The sequence below is a fragment of the Ornithorhynchus anatinus genome, chromosome 1 (assembly GCF_004115215.2).
Source record: "Ornithorhynchus anatinus isolate Pmale09 chromosome 1, mOrnAna1.pri.v4, whole genome shotgun sequence".
Lineage (NCBI taxonomy): Eukaryota > Metazoa > Chordata > Mammalia > Monotremata > Ornithorhynchidae > Ornithorhynchus > Ornithorhynchus anatinus.
Genome location: NC_041728.1, coordinates 173025888 through 173042003, shown reverse-complemented (window position 1 = coordinate 173042003; position 16116 = coordinate 173025888). Strand labels below are relative to the sequence as shown.

Genomic DNA, 16116 nt, shown 5'->3' with positions numbered 1-16116 from the left:
TAAGTACTATTGAATGAATGCAATCCACGGTACAGTTAGGTCTGCCTGAGAGGACGGAGGAGAGTGAGCTGGGAAATAGCCGGTGATGAGAAGAGAAAGGTAGCTTGCACAGAGGGACAGAGGAGAGATTTTGGAGGGTCTGAAGGGAAGAAGAGTTAGAAGGCTGAGCGGGACTTGGAGAACGGTACCCGTCCTGCCAAGGGGGTGTATAGAGAAGCAGTGTGGCTCAGTGGAAAGAGCACGGGTTTAGGAGTCAGAGGTCGTGGGTTCTAATCCCGGTTCCGCCATTTATAAACTGTGTGACTTTGGGCAAGTCCCTTGACTTCTTGGTGCCTCAGTTCCCTCATCTGTAAAATGGGGATTAAGACTGTGAGTCTCTCGTGGGACAACCTGATTACCCTGTATAATAATAATGATGGCATCTGTTAAGCGCTTACTATGTGCAAAGCCCTGTTCTAAGTGCTGGGGGGATACAAGGTGATCACATAGTCCCATGTGGGGCTCACAGTTTTAATCCCTATTTTACAGATGAGGTAACTGAGGCACAGAGAAGTAAAGTGACTTGCCCAAAGTCACACAGCAGACAAGTGGCGGAGCCGGGATTAGAACCCACAACCACTGACTCCCAAGCCCAGGCTCTTTCCACTAAGCCACACTGCTTCTGTATCTACCCCAGCACTCAGAACAGTGCTCAGCATATAGTAAGTGCTTAACAAATATCAAAATTATTATTATTATTATAGATTGCGGGGATCAGAGGCTGGAGGCGATCAATGAATACTATTGAATTGAATGAATGGAGGCGGGGAGACCCTCATGGAGACTGCTACCATGTCCTAGCTGCAATAAGACTGGTGTTGGCTGTGTGGGCAGACGGGAATGTGTGGAACTGGGAGACGATAATAGTAATAATAAAAATAATGATTAATCGTGGTGTTTGTTAAGCCCTTACTGTGGGCCAGTCACTGAATTAACTGCTGGGGTGGATCCAACGAATTGGTTTGGACACAGCCCCTGACCCACACAGGGTTTCACATTCACATACAGTTATTAGACTGTAAACCCGTCAGAGGGCAGGGACTGTCTCTATCTGTTACCGATTTGTACATTCCAAGTGCTTAGTACAGTGCTCTGCACATAGTAAGCGCTCAATAAATGCTATTGAATGAATTCTTCATTCCCATTTTACAGTTGAGATAACCGAGGCCCTTTTACAGATGAGGTAACCGAGGCCCAGAGAAGTGAAGCGACTTGCCCAAGGTCACACAGCAGACAAGTCATGGCGCTGGGATTAGAACCCAGGTCCTTCTGGCTCCCAGGCCCGTGCTCTATGCACTAGGCTGTGTTGCTTCGGCTGTGAAGGAGATGCATAGGAAGCGCTGGCCAGATGGCACAGTAAACTGACAGTGTAAGAATGGAAAGAAAATAAAAGTTTAAGGAAAATTGGAGAAAAGCAGCTAAGTACACGTATGAGATGAATTTAGGAGGAGTAAAGAGAGTGAGCCAGAGAGTAGTGGGTGAATAAAGCTGGTGGGAAGGTCCTTGAAGCCAGAAGTATGGAGCTTTTGTTTAATGTGGGCAGTCCTCAGAGATTAAGCTCAACAGTGTTTTGTTTGGGAAGATGATTCAGGCTGCAGCGTCACTGAGTATAGGCTAAAGGGAAGAGAGGCTGGAATGAGAGAATCCAGTGAGAAGGCAGATTCAATCAATCAGTCATCTTTGGGGGTATCTGAGCACTGTCTGAGTAGAATAATAATAATAATAATAATAATGTTGGTATTTGTTAAGCGCTTACTATGTGCCGAGCACTGTTCTAAGCACTGGGGTAGACACAGGGGAATCAGGTTGTCCCACGTGGGGCTCACAGTCTTAATCCCCATTTTACAGATGAGGGAACTGAGGCACCGAGAAATTAAGTGACTTGCCCAAAGTCACACAGCTGACAAGTGGCAGAGCCGGGGTTCGAACCCATGACCTCTGACTCCAAAGCCCGTGCTCTAGAACACTGTACTAAGTGCTTGAGAGAGTACAGTACAACAGAGTTCTTAAACACATTTCCTGCCCACAATGAGCAGTCAGACGGACCTTTGTGTTATGACTAGTACTCGATTCAGGGTAGCGGCTCTATGAGCTAAGGGGCAAAGCTGAGAAATGTTTTGGAGGGAGAATCAGCAATATTTAGCAGTTTGTTTTTAATGGTCTTAGTTGAGTGCTTGCTATGTATCAAGCACTGTTTTTAAGCACTGGGGTAGTTAGAGTTTAATCAGGTTGGGTGCCATCCCTGGCTCAAGTCTACGAAGGAGGGCAGAAAGGTGTTGAATTCCCAATTTTCAGGTGAGGAAGCCAAAGCACAGAGAAGTTAAGTGATTCATCTAAAGTGATTTGTTTTGCTGTCTCCCCCTTTTAGACTGTGAGCTTGTTGTTGGGGGCGGGGATCTGTTGCCAAATTGTATGGTCCAAGTGCTTAGTACAGTTCTGTGTTCACTGTAAGCACTCAATAAGTACAATTGAATGAATGACACAGAAGTCAAGTGGCAGAGCAGAGATTAGAACCCAAGTCCTCTGTCTCCCAGGCCCGTGTTTTTTCCACTAGGCCATACTGCCTCTCAGTTGTGGGATGGTGAGAATAGAGTGAGTGAAGAGATGAGGATTCATGGAATTTTAAATATTAAATTTACTTGTCTTTTTTCCAAAAATTTAGGCCTGTTAGCCTGCCAATCTCATTTCCGTTTTATGCTTCTTGTTCCCTTCCCCTTTAATGTTTCTTCCTTTATCTCTCCTACCTTTTGCAATTTTTGTATCAGTCCTCAAGAAGTGTTCTTTCGGGATAGGTTAGCTCAAACGTTTGAAGGAAGCACCATATTTGAAATATTTTCTAAATGAAAATAGGTGCATAGGTCAACTAATTTTGCAATCCAATCATTAATATAATAATTTCCAGGGAATTGTCTTTTTTTCAGCCTTCTTTAAATTGTTGATTAAACATTTCATTTTGTTAGGGAAGAATGAGGTGTTTTCTTTTTATTTATATTAGACTATGTTATTTAAAAATGTGGTGCTCAGCAATTGCTGTTTAAAAATCTAAAGAATACAGAAACTTCCCACATGTGTGGGAAACCAAGTTTCAGTTTAGTATTTTGAACTGTTTTGTAAACATTTTTTTCCAAACATAGAAGTAGGAGTATTCCACTTTGAAGACAAGCCTCATGAAAAGATATGACATGTAAAAGGTCAGGCTATTCCCAGTTCAAAAATGTCAAAAGTGTGTATAGCTTTTCTTGATTTCTTTTGACTTTTTTCCTCTTTCAGAAAGTACAGTTGATTCAACTCGGTTGGAAATAAAACTAGGCATGATGAATTTCATCTATAAAGAAAAAGCTCTAAAACTTTTTTTTAAATATTATTGGTGATGCACTTACTGTGTGCCGGGTACTGTATTAAATTCTGGGGTGGATACAATTAATCAGCTTGGACGTGGTCTGTGTCCCACATGGGGTTTGCGGACTTAATCCCCATTTTACAAATGAGATATCGGAGGCCTAGAGAAGTGAAGTGACTTGCCCATCGTCCCACAGCAGACAAGTGGCCACCTGGGATTAGGACCCAGGTCCTCTGACTCCCAGGCCCCAGCTCTTTCCACTAGGCCATGCTGCTTCTCATGTTAAAACTATTGATTACAGGGGCTGGTAATAGAAGGTGAAAAACAACCTGTGCTCTCTGAATTTCATGCCACCCGCTTGTGGTAACCTCTGAGGAATAGAATAGGGTCCACTGGACTGCTTTGAGGTGAGAGGCAGGTAGCACCCAGGATGTTTTCAGGAAAAGAAGGCAGCCTAAAGTTGGCTGTATTGGGATTCATTAAAATAGCAAGGGCCAGTGAGCTGGCAGAATTTGGGATTGTGGTGATCAATGCAAAGGAACAATTCAGGCTCACAACTAGCGAGGAGATCCCTGACCCCTGAATAAGCACCGCATCCTAGAGGAGACTATATGGGATCCTCCATCCATCCATCCATCGCGTTTACTGAGCACACCCCTGTGCGGAGAGGACATAAAGGTTAATAGAAACGATTCTTGCCCTCCAGGAGTTTACAGTCTAGCATTGGAGACTGACATAAAATAAGTTATGAAGAAAGGGAGCTACAGAGTTTAAGGATGAAGTCCATAAATGCTTCCAGAGTGGGGAGAGGGTAGGCATGAGTGTCCAAGTGGTCAAGCGGCAGAAGTGGGGGGGAGATCATTAGTGGTATTTATTGAGCCCTTATCCTGTGTAGAGCACTGTACTTAAACTCCTGAGAGAACACAGTACCAATATGAGTTGGTAGACATGTTCCCTGATGAGAGATGAATCAGGGAAGGCCTCCTGGGGAGATGTTGGTCTGTCAGATATGAAGAGGAGGAAGTTCCAGGCAGAAGGGAGGGAGGTGTGAACAAGAGGTTGGTGGTAACAGAGATGAAAATAGGGCTCAGTGAGTAGGATGGCATTAGAAGAGTGAAATGTATGGGTTGGGTTATAGTGGGAGAGGAGTGAAAATAAGTAGGGGGGAAGAGAGCTGATTTGAGTGGCACCTGTCAGGAGTTTTTACTTAATTCTCTGTCTTCATTTACAACAGACAACCACTCTGTACCTTCAAAATCTTTTTGAAATTACATCTCCTCCAAAAGGCCTTCCTTGACTAAGCCCTCATATTGTATCGTCTCAAGCCCTTAGTACAGCACTCTGCACACAGTAAGCACTCAGTAAATACGATCGAATGAATGAGTGAATTTTGCCCATTTCCCACTGTGTGGCCTGTACCCTTTAAGCACCCAATATTCATTCCGTCTTCTCCCTCCCAGCACTTTGGTACATATTTAATAATGTTGGCATTTATTAAGCGCTTACTATGTGCCAAGCACTGTTCTAAGCCCTGGGGTAGATACAAGATAATCAGGTTGTCCCACATAGGGCTCACAGTCTTCATCCCCATTTTACAGATGAGATAACTGAGGCACAGAGAAGTAAAGTGACTTGCCCAAGGTCACACAGCTGGCAAGCAGCGGAGTGGGATTGGAACCCACGACCTCTGACTCCCAAGCCCGTGCTCTTTCCACTGAGCCACGCTGCTTCTCATATTTGTGATTTATTTGAATATCTGTCTCCTCCTCTAGACTTGTACGATCCTTATAGGCAGGGGATGTGTCTACTGACTTATTTTATTCTCCCAAGCCCCTAATACAGTGCTCTGCACACAGTAAGCATTCAAAAAATACCGTTGATTGATTAATGCAGAGAGAAATGGATAACTACTGGAGTATTTTGAGGGTGGAGTCACATGCACGGCACAGTGCCTTAGAAAAATGATCTGGGCAACAGAGTGACTTATGGACTTAGGTGGGAGGGGCAAAACAAGGGGGTCCTCTATACTGTAAACTCGTTGTAGGCAGAGAATGTGTCTGCTAATTCTGTTATATTGTACTCTCCCAAGTGCTTAGTACAGTGCTCTGCACATAGTAAGCACTCAATAAATGCGGTTGATTGATTGAGATGGGTTATGGCTTGCAGTTTGGACTGAGAAGATTTTTTCTTTTATGATATTTTGTTAAGCTCTTAGTATGTGTCAAACACTGCTGTAAGCACTGGAGTCAGAGAAGCAGCGTGGCTCAGTGGAAAGAGCCTGGGCTTGGGAGTCAGAAGTCATGGGTTCGAACGCCGGGTCTGCCACTGCCACGAACTGCTGGAGAAGCAGCGTGGCTCAGTGGAAAGAGCACGGGCTTTGGAGTCAGGGCTCATGAGTTCGAATCCCAGTCCTGCCACTTGTCGGCTGTGTGACTGTGGGCAAGTCGCTTCACTTCTCTGTGCCTCAGTTCCCTCATCTGTAAAATGGGGATGAAGACTGTGAGCCCCACGTGGGACAACCTGATTCCCCTATGTCTACCCCAGCGCTTAGAACAGTGCTCGGCACATAGTAAGCGCTTAACAAATACCAACATTATTACTTCACTTCTCTGTGCCTCAGTTACCTCATCTGTAAAATGGGGATTAACTGTGAGCCTCACATGGGACAACCTGATTACCCTGAATCTACCCCAGCGCTTAGAACAGTGCTCTGCACATAGTAAGCACTTAACAAATACCAACATTATTATTATTACACATTAATTAGGTCAGACACAGCCCCTGTACCACACATGGGGTTCTGGAGATGGTGTGAAGAAAGAGGTAACGTCATTTGGTGACTGATTATGAACGCTGAGAGAAAGAGAGAAAGAAAGAGAGTACTTGTTAATGTCAAGATCTGAACCAGGTTCTGTGTTATTTGAATGTGAGGCATTAGTGTATCCAAGTCGGAGACTTGCAAAACCCAAACGATCCACTCAAAAAACGGTCCTGCTCCCTGAGCGGAAACTTGAAGGCTGAATGGACAGAGCCTGTCTACTCCCTCTACTGTGCCCTCCAAACCCCATAAATCCAGTGCTGGGCACCAGTCAGACCCTAATGAAAACGTTTTGATGGATTGGGATTGGGATATTTCGGGATGCGGCATGAGTCGGTACGTTGGGCTCCTACAGATTCTGTTGATGCATTAGACCCTCCTCGCACGTTGCGACTGGAATTGGATTTGTCCATTGAGGACTCACAGCAACAAACCCGTTTCCCAGGTTTAATGGCAGGGTCTGAGTGGGGGAGGCCCTAGGATCCTGGGCCTGAGCCTTCAAACTCCAAAGGACAAGGCACAACAACTGAAAAAGGAACCGTGATGGACTTAAAGGTGGTGTGAATATGTGGTCTAAACTGTTCTGTTGGAGGGAATCTTTTAGCGTATGCGTGATGTTCACCTTTCACTGTGGTGTTTCCTGCTATTGAATTCTCAGACGGTAGAGGTCTTTCCTGACTAAACCCTCACTTCCTCTTCTCCCGATCCCTTCTGCATCACCCTTGCAATTCAATAGTATTTATTGAGCACTTACTATGTGCAGAGCACTGTACTAAGTGCTTGGAATGTACAAATCAATAACAGATATAGTCCCTGCCCGTAAATAGCCATAATTTATTTGTATTAATTTCTGGCTCCCCCCAGACTGTAACCTCACTGTAGGCAGAGTACATTTTTACCAACTCTGTTATATTGTACTTTCCTAAGCACTTAGTACAGTGCTCTGCACACAGTAAGCAGTCAGTAAATATGAATGATTGATTGATTAAGGTTGCAGAAAAGACTCCTTATGGAGAGAGTATAAAACTGAAAGTGTTAGTAGCCCCAGGTCCATCACTTGCCTGCTGTGTGACCTTGGGCAAGTCATTGCTCTGTGCCTCAGTTTCCTCACCTGTAAAATGGGGGTGAAAGTCCTGGTTCTTCATCCCTATTAGATTGCAAACCCCATGTGGAACAGGGACCGCATCCAGTCTGAAGACTGTGAGCCCCACATGGGAAAACCTGATTGCCTTGTATCTACCCCAGCACTTAGAAAAGTGCTTGGCACATAGTAAGTGCTTAATAAAGGCCATCATTTTTATTATTATTACTATTAATACACTAACCCAGCACTTAGCATAGTATTTAGCATATTGTAGGCCCGTGGCCAGGTAACATATCTGTCAAGTCTCTTGTACTCTCAAGTGTTTAGTACAGTGCCGGGCGTGCAGTAAGCACTCAGTAGATGCCACTGATTGATTAATTCCATCGTCATCGTTATTATTGTGGGCAGATTGCAATAGTGTCTTCTCAGTGATGTTCATACTCATCGATGCAGTTTCACAGTTGGCAGCCTTAGTGTTCTAACCAAAGGACCAACTCTTTTCAATGATGGTAATCATATAGCTTTCAGCTGGCACTTAGGAAACTGCTTGATGAAGCCTGAAGTGCCTTCAAAGAGCCATGTGCATAGTAGGTTGGAGGGCCTCATAGAACTTGGGGTTGCTGGGGAAGAACGTCCCTCTTAGGCGCAATAATAGTAATTACTATGTGCCAAGCACTGTTCTAAGCACAGGGGTAGATACAAGGTAATCAGGTTGTTCCACGTGGGGCTCACAGTCTTAATCCCCATTTTACAAATGAGGTAACTGAGGCCTAGAGATTTTAAGTGACTTGCCCAAAGTCACACCGCAGACACGTGGCAGAACGGGATTAGCACCAACAACCTCTGACTCCCAAGCCCGTGCTCTTGCCGCTAAGCCAGGCTGCTTCTCAAAAGACCAAGAATATCGCTAAAGAGCGGACAGTACCAGAAGGTTTCTCTGGGTTCACTCCTTTCCCGAGACAGTCTTTAGGAAATTCCATCTTAACTTGAGTCAGAAGTACCTACTAAACTAATGTTCACCTCACCTTCAACCCCACAGCATTTTTAGAGGAGTTTTATGGGTGAGGAAACCGAGGGCCAGAGAAATGGCTTGCCCATATCCTCACCCTCAGCCATGTCCCCAGCTGCAGTTCATTTTAACGCCTGCTACCCCTCTATTTAGACTGTCAGCTCCTTGTGGGCCGGGATCGTGTCTTTCAGCTCTATTGTAGAGGAGCAGCATGGAGTAATGGATAGAGCACGGTCCTAGGAGTCAGAGGTCGTGGGCTCTAATCCCGGCTCCGCCACCTGTCTGCTGTGTGATGTGGGGCAAGTGACTTCACACGGGCTTGGGAGTCAAAAGTTCATGGGTTCTAATCCCGGCTCCGCCGCTTGTCTGCTGTGTGGCTTCGGGCAAGTCATTTCACTTCTTTCTGCCTCAGTTCCCTCATCTGTAAAATGGGGATTAAGAATGTGAGCCCCATGTGGGACAGGGACTGTGTCCAACCCGATATGCATGTATCCACCCCAGTGCTTAGAAGAGTGCTTGGCTCACAGTAAGCACTTTACAAATACCCTTCTCTGTGCCTCAGTTACCTCATCTGTAAAATGAGGATGAAGACTGTGAGCCCCACGTGGGACAACCTGATTCCCCTGTGTCTACCCCAGCGTTTAGAACAGTGCTCTGCACATAGTAAGCGCTTAACAAATACAAATACCAACATTATTAAATACCCCAGTTATTAGTGTCATCTCCTAAGTATTTAATACAGTGCTTTGCACACTGCGAGCTCTCCATAAACGCCACTGATGGATTGATTTGATTCCAACTTGATGGATACTTCAAGCCTCTGTCGAAAGGCTGGAGTGCCGCACTTGAGGCTTATCGGCCAACCTCACACTTAGTGATACAATGTCGTTGGCAATGGGGTATGCTTAGAAAGCCAAAGGACAACTCTCTCTGGCAAGTTTTGCAAGTTCTTGGAAATTTTAAACAGTTAAAAGTCCATCCGGCAATAACTATTCCTCTAAGGGGAGTTTACAGTAAGGTTCATCACAGAATTTCAGGATTGACTTCAAGGATTTCAGGATTGGCTTCAAATTTGTCATGTAATTGAATTTTGAGCTATACATTTCTCCCTAGTTGTTTTCCAGGAATGTGTCCTAGCTAAATCTTTCTGAAGGATTCCTCTAGAAGAAATTCACCTTCTTCATAGAGAACACAAAAGGGCCTGGTTAAATTCTGTAAACATGTGCACTCCTTAATCGTTTTTATTTCATTTTTCTTCTAGAAACATGATCAGGGACAGGTTCTGTTGGATATAGTCTTCACACACCTTGATTTGACTGAAAGAGATTATTTTGGTTTACAGTTGGCTGATGATTCCACAGATAACCCAGTAAGTTGAATCTTAATTATGTTCTGAATCAATTTCTTAAAGCCGTTTTTCTTACTCTTCAATTCAGATTAATTGTCCCATAGCAGTGCATAATGCACATCATGCTTTGAAATTCTGATTTATATCCTTTGAACCTTTCTGAATAAAATCTCTCTCCTTTTTGTGTACTCTAACCTTTCTTTTCTTCTTGAATAAAATTATAGTATGCTACTTGTATAAATTGTAATTTTGCAGTTAACTCTTGAATTGCTCTCTATTTCCAACCCACCTACAACAGAAAGCTGTTTTTTTTTAAAAAAAAAAAAAGTGGAGGGCACACTTTATTTTCTCACGTAGTAAGGACAGTGAGTGTAATTTAGATTTCCTTATGTAAAAATAGAAAATAGAGCATGGAATGGCGAAATGGTTATAGTTTAATTTCTGATCCTCAGAATCGTTTTTACAAATTCTGAGGCCGGGCGGCTCTTGTTCAAAGGCTTCTTTCTTCTTTCAGTTAAGATTTTTGAAGCAATAAAGGTTGGGGGAGAAAACGTGAAGGGGATTAAATTCAAGATGTACTGCTCTTTGGCATCGAATATGGGATTTTTGTTTATGTTTTTGATTTGACTGGTGAGCGGGAAGGGGACGACGACTATTAAGCATTGTAACGTTTTGATGGGGCGGGGTGGGGGGCGTGGGGTGGGGCGACTATTAACTGTTTCCCTCCCCAACCCAGAAAGGGGGGTATTTGCTTTTAGACCAGAACACCAGCTAGTGTTCTTCCAATTTCATATTGAACTTGTGAATAAAACACAGCTCCGGTTGACTCTGCACCATAGATTGGCCACATTTTTCACTTTAGACAGTATGGTCCAGAGGGGCGGAGTCTCCCGTTGGGAATGCTGGGTTGAGCTGGAGGCCGAGGACCCACACCGAGGAGTGGATTCAAGGCTTTGACATTCAGTGGGGTGGTACTTTGCATGCCCTTGTCCCCTCTGGGGCACAGTGAAGAAGTTGGCAGGCCCCAAGGGCAAGGATGTTGCACAGTGCACAAATTCTCTCCTCCCACTGAACTCTCTTCAGGCAGAACTGGGACTAAAACACGGGTCCTCTGATTCCCACAGCAGTGCTCTCTCCATTGAACTAGGAGCAGGGCTCCACAAAGCTTAGCAAAATAATGAACTGGTGTAGAGAGCAGATGCAGCGTGGCTCAGGGGAAAGAGCACGGGCTTGGGAGTCAGAGGTCATGGGTTCGTATCCCGGCTCTGCCACTTGTCAGCTGTGTGACTGTGGGCAAGTCACTTTACTTCTCTGGGCCTTAGTTACCTCATCTGTAAAATAGGGATGAAGACTGTGAGCCTCACGTGAGACAACCTGATTATCCTGTATCTAACAGCGCTTAGAGCAGTGCTCTGCAGATAATAAACACTTAACAAATACCAACATTATTATTATGTGGCCATTGCCAGTGAGGGGAGATGGGGACATAAGCAAGCCGGCTAAACTCCAGGGAGACCCAGGCTGCCCCAACTGTCTCGAGCAACTGTGGCCTGGGTAGTTAGCTGCCTTCCGTAACCGGGACGCTTGGAAGCATCGATTCAGTGGCTTTCTCACAATGACTTGTCAGAGAGTAGGGAAGCAGCGGGACTTAGCGGAAAGAGCTTAGTCCTTGGAGTCCGAGGACTTGGGTTCTCATTCCGACTCCACCCCTTGTCCGCTGTGTGCCCTTGGGCAAGCTGCTTCACGCTGCTGCTTGGATCACTTGTCTACAAACACACTCAGGACGTGTCACCCCACTCCTCAACAAATTCCAGTGGTTGCCCATCCACCTCATTTACATCTGAGTCCTCATCTGCAAAATGCGGATTAAGACTGTGAGGCCTCTCTGGGACAGGGACTGTGCCCAATCTGATGAGCTTGTATCTAACCCAGTGCTTAGTACAGTGCCTGACACATATTAAAGCGCTCAACAAATAGTATAAAACAGTTTCTGTGTTTTGGCAGCAAAGAGACAGCTCTATTTGTGTCAGCAAGAACTTTCTTCATGTAAGAGAATGCGAAATTTAACTATGGCAGTTCTGCTCCATAACTGTTTAGAGAGGGATGCACTGGACCTCCCCAAGGATTTCCGGCTCTTGGACTGCACTCTCCCCTTCCTTCCTCACCTCACTCGTCTCCCACTGCAACCCAGCCTGTACGTTCCACTCCTCTACCGCCAACCTGCTCGCCGTACCTTCAGTCTCCTCTTCTTGCAGCTGACTCCACCCAGCTCATAATAATAATAATGTTGGTATTTATTAAGCGCTTACTATGTGCAGAGCACTGTTCTAAGCTCTGGGGTAGATACAGCATAATCAAGTTGTCCCACGTGAGGCTCACAGTCTTAATCCCCATTTTACAGAGGGAGGTAACAGGCACAGAGAAGTGAAGTGACTTGCCCACAGTCACACAGCTGCCAAGTGGCAGAGACGGGATTTGAACCCATGACCTTTGACTCCCAAGCCCGTGCTCTTGCCATTGAGCCACGCTGCTTCTTATATTGAACCTCTAGTCTGGAACTCCCTCCCACTTCCAGTCATCTGATAGACCACCACTTTCCCCATCTTCACAGCCCTGTTAAAATCACATCCAAACCCTCAATTCTACATCTAACAGAAGCTGCGTGGCTTAGTGGAAAGAGCACGTGCTTGGGAGTCAGAGGACCTGTGTTTTTATCCCGGCTTTACCACTTGTTTGCTGTGTGACCTTGGGCAAGCCTCTTCACTTCTCTGTGCCTCAGTTACCACATCTGTAAAATGGGAATCAAGACTGTGAGCCCCATGTGGGACAACCTGATTACTTCATTCATTCAATAGTATTTATTGAGCACTTACCGTGTGCAGAGCACTGTACTAAGCACTTGGAATGTACAATTCGGCAACAGATAGAGACAATCCCTGCCCATTGACGGGCTTACGGTCTAATCGGGGGAGACTTTGTATCTACCCCATGCTTAGAACAGTGCTTGGCACATAGTAGGCACTTAACAAATACCATCTGTTTGCCTTCCCTTCTGCATCACCTATGCACCTAGGTCTGTACTTCTTAAAGCCTCAATTCTCTCCCCACCCAGCCCCAAATCACCCATCCGTGCTTTGATTCTGGGATACTCACCTGACCCCTAACCCTACAGCACTTATGTACCTATTCATATATTCTCCCCTTTCTCCTACTGGTAATTTATTTTAATGTCTCTCTCCCCCACTAGACTATAACCTCCCTGAAGGCAGGGGTCATCTCTGCCAAATATATTATGTTGTACTCTCCCAAGTGCTTAGTACGGGATTCCGTGCAGAGTGAGCCCGTAATAAACACCACTGACTTAAAGGCATCAGGCCATTCGGCATGTTCCACAATTCAATACTCCTTCAGGTAGGGTCACATCAGATATGGCTGTCCAGTCCACATCAACCAATTTGTTCTTTCAATAATATTTATTTAGAGCTTACTGTGTACAGAGCACTGTACTAAGCGCTTAGCACCAGTCACTGGTAATTATTGAGTGCTTACTGGGAGGCTTACAGGAAAGAGAAGCAGCATGGCTCAGTGGAAAGAGCCCGGGCTTGGGAGTTATAGGTCATGGGTTCGAATGCCGGCTCTGCCACTTGGCAGCTGTGTGACTGTGGGCAAGTCACTTCACTTCTCTGTGCCTCAGTTCCCTCATCTGTAAAATGGGGATGAAGACTGTGAGCCTCACGTGGGACAACCTGATTACCCTGTATCTATCCCAGCGCTTAGAACAGTGTTCTGCACATAGTAAGCGCTTAACATATATCGAAAAAAAAAGAAAGAGCACGGGCTTGAGAGTCAGAGGTGGAGGTGGTGGTTTCTAATTCCGCCTCTGCCACTTGTCAGCTGTGTGACCTTTGGCAAATCAGTTTACTTCTCGCTATCAGTATCTATGCTAAATGGAATAATAATAATTATTATTATTATGATATTTGTTAAGCACTTACTATGTGCCAAGCACTGTTCTAAATGTTGAGGTAGATACAAGTAATCAGATTGTCCTACATGGGACTTACAGTCTTAATCCCTATTTTACAGACGAGGTAACTGGGGCACAGAGAAGTGAAGTGACTTGCCCAGTGTCTCACAGCAGAGATCCGGGATTAGAACCCATGACTTTCTGACTCCCAGGCTCGTGCTCTGCCACTAGGCCAAGCCGCTTCTCACAGTAGGGTTATAGCAACCCTATTGAAGTCAGTTGTAGAACTTCAGTACAGGTCTTCCCAGTACAGTAACTCAGGTGAGTAATAATAATGATGCCACTTGTTAAGCACTTACTATGTGCAAAGCACTGTTCTAAGCATTGGGGAGGATACAAGGTGATCAGGTTGTCCCACGTGGGGCTTACAGTCTTCATCCCCATTTAACAGATGAGGTAACTGAAGCAGAGAGGAGTTAAGTGACTTGCCCAAAAAATGCTCTTTCCACTGAGTCACGCTGAGCAGCTAGTAGCAAGTAGCATGACCTAGTGGAAAGAGCACAGGCCTGGGAATCAGATGATTAGGCTTCCTGCCTGTGGTGTGACCTTGGGCAAATCACTTAATTTCTTAAATCCTCCTCCTTCCTACTTGGGCTGTGAGCCCCATCTCGATCAGGGACTCTGTCCTACTTGATTAACTTGTCTCTAGTACAGTGCTCAGCACAATGTAAGTACCGTAACAAAACTTATAATCAAGTATTACACGTCACTTCTTTCTGTCGTAGTTATGTTAAGAATGGCATTTGTTCAGCGCTTACTATGTGCCAAGCACTGTTCTAAGCACTTGGGTAGATACAAAGTAATCAAGTTGTCCTTTGTGGGGCTCACAGTCTTAATCCCAATTTTATAGATTAGATAACTGAGGCACGGAGAAGTTAAGTGGCTTGCCCCAGGACAAGTGGCAGAGTCGGAATTAGAACCCACATCCTCTGATTCCTTGTGCTCTTTCCACTAACATGTTAGATTTTCATTTGGAGTTAGTGCTGCGGAATTTACGTACCTTAAGCACTTCCCTTCCCCCTCACTTGTGGGGAATCAAGTGGCTGCAGACCCTGCCCCTCATGGGACTCACAGTCTAAATAAGAGGGATTAGGATTTCATCCCCATTTTAATCCCCAGAGAAGTTAAAGTGACTTGCCCAAGGTCACACAACAGGCAAGGAGCAAAGATGGGATTCAAACTCAGGTCATCCGACACCCAGGCCGTTACTCTTTCCACTAGATAATGCTACGTGACGGAATAACTGAGTGTATTGAGTGAGAAGCCTTCAACTGAAGCATTTTGACTATCTTGAATAGGGTGATTATAACCCATTTCAATTTAGCAGAGCTAATGACAGATCTGTTTAGTTAGTGAAAAATCTCTTAGCATAGACTTCTGTAGTCTATTAGCACAAAATTTTTTTTGCGTAAGAGAATGTGAAAGATAATTCCTATTTAGGTACAAAATTGATTTCAGACTATTCCATCATTGGTCTATACTGACACTATTTGATCACTGAACTATACAAATTATGGTTTTATCTCTTTAAAAATGGTTCATGTTGTTTTCATGGAACCAAAAAGAGCACTAACTGAGGTGCAGCTGTACTTTGCTAGGTTCCAAGGTGTCTACTGAAATGAAAACAACATATCCGTTTTTAAGTAGGGCATGCAGAGTTAGCATTATATTCCTGGAATGGGCCTTTGCTCTCGGTGCCAGACTTCACTCCTACTGTGGAGAACAGGAAAGAGGGGGAGCCCTGGATGACTCTCTAGCTCCGGGGACCCCAGTAGGAGTTTGGGGGATCATCCAGCCGCAGAACCCTGACTCTCAGACACCCCCACGCCCCCTCCGATGTCCTTCCACTCTCCAAGGAAGTCGAAGCTTCCTAAATTCATTAGGAAACCGTTTGATATTTGATCTAGAAATGTTCCACGTTCAGTTGGAATTGGTAATTGAAATCTCTGGAATTCAAAACTTCGATTGCATCCCTAAAAGCCGACTGAGGAGTTAGCTTTTAATGATTGAAGATCAATCTCCAGGGCTTTGTGTCATCTGATCGGAGAGATGAAAGAGGAGATCTGAGTAAATTCCATTCTTAGTTTCATTGGATGCAGTGGGCACAAATACTGGTTGATGGTAGCCCAAGTTCAATGTGTAGAGAGGATTTTGAAAGGATACATTTTTTTAGGCGTTGTATTTCCCTGATGATATTCTTTAGGGGAGCACGCAAGGTCAAGACACAGCATTGTTTTAAAGTTTCTTGAAACATTCTCTGCATTGCTGCAATTTTCTAATCTCTCTGATGAGCTGTTTCTCTTTTTAGTGATGCCAGGTGCTACAAGGGAGTATTTCATTCTAATTCCTATCTGGGAACGAGAACTGGAATTTTGTCAAATCCCTCTTTTGGAAATTTACTGGGTTTTTTCATTAGGTGGGAGAGATTGTTCTATTTTGTTCTGGAACTTT

General features: G+C 44.8%; 1 protein-coding gene across 5 annotated transcripts in view; it reads left to right on the top strand.

The window, feature by feature from the left end:
* PTPN4 (protein tyrosine phosphatase non-receptor type 4) overlaps positions 1–16116 on the top strand; it is a 278626-nt gene that overhangs the window by 105209 nt on the left and 157301 nt on the right. For 3 of the 5 annotated variants that reach the window (XM_029061248.1, XM_029061240.2, XM_029061229.2), the window contains exon 3: positions 9552–9659. The exons of the other annotated variants lie outside the window; for them this stretch is intronic. In XM_029061248.1, the coding sequence (XP_028917081.1) occupies positions 9552–9659 (108 nt within the window). The remainder of the gene's footprint in view (positions 1–9551; positions 9660–16116) is intronic. 5 annotated transcript variants of the gene reach the window in all.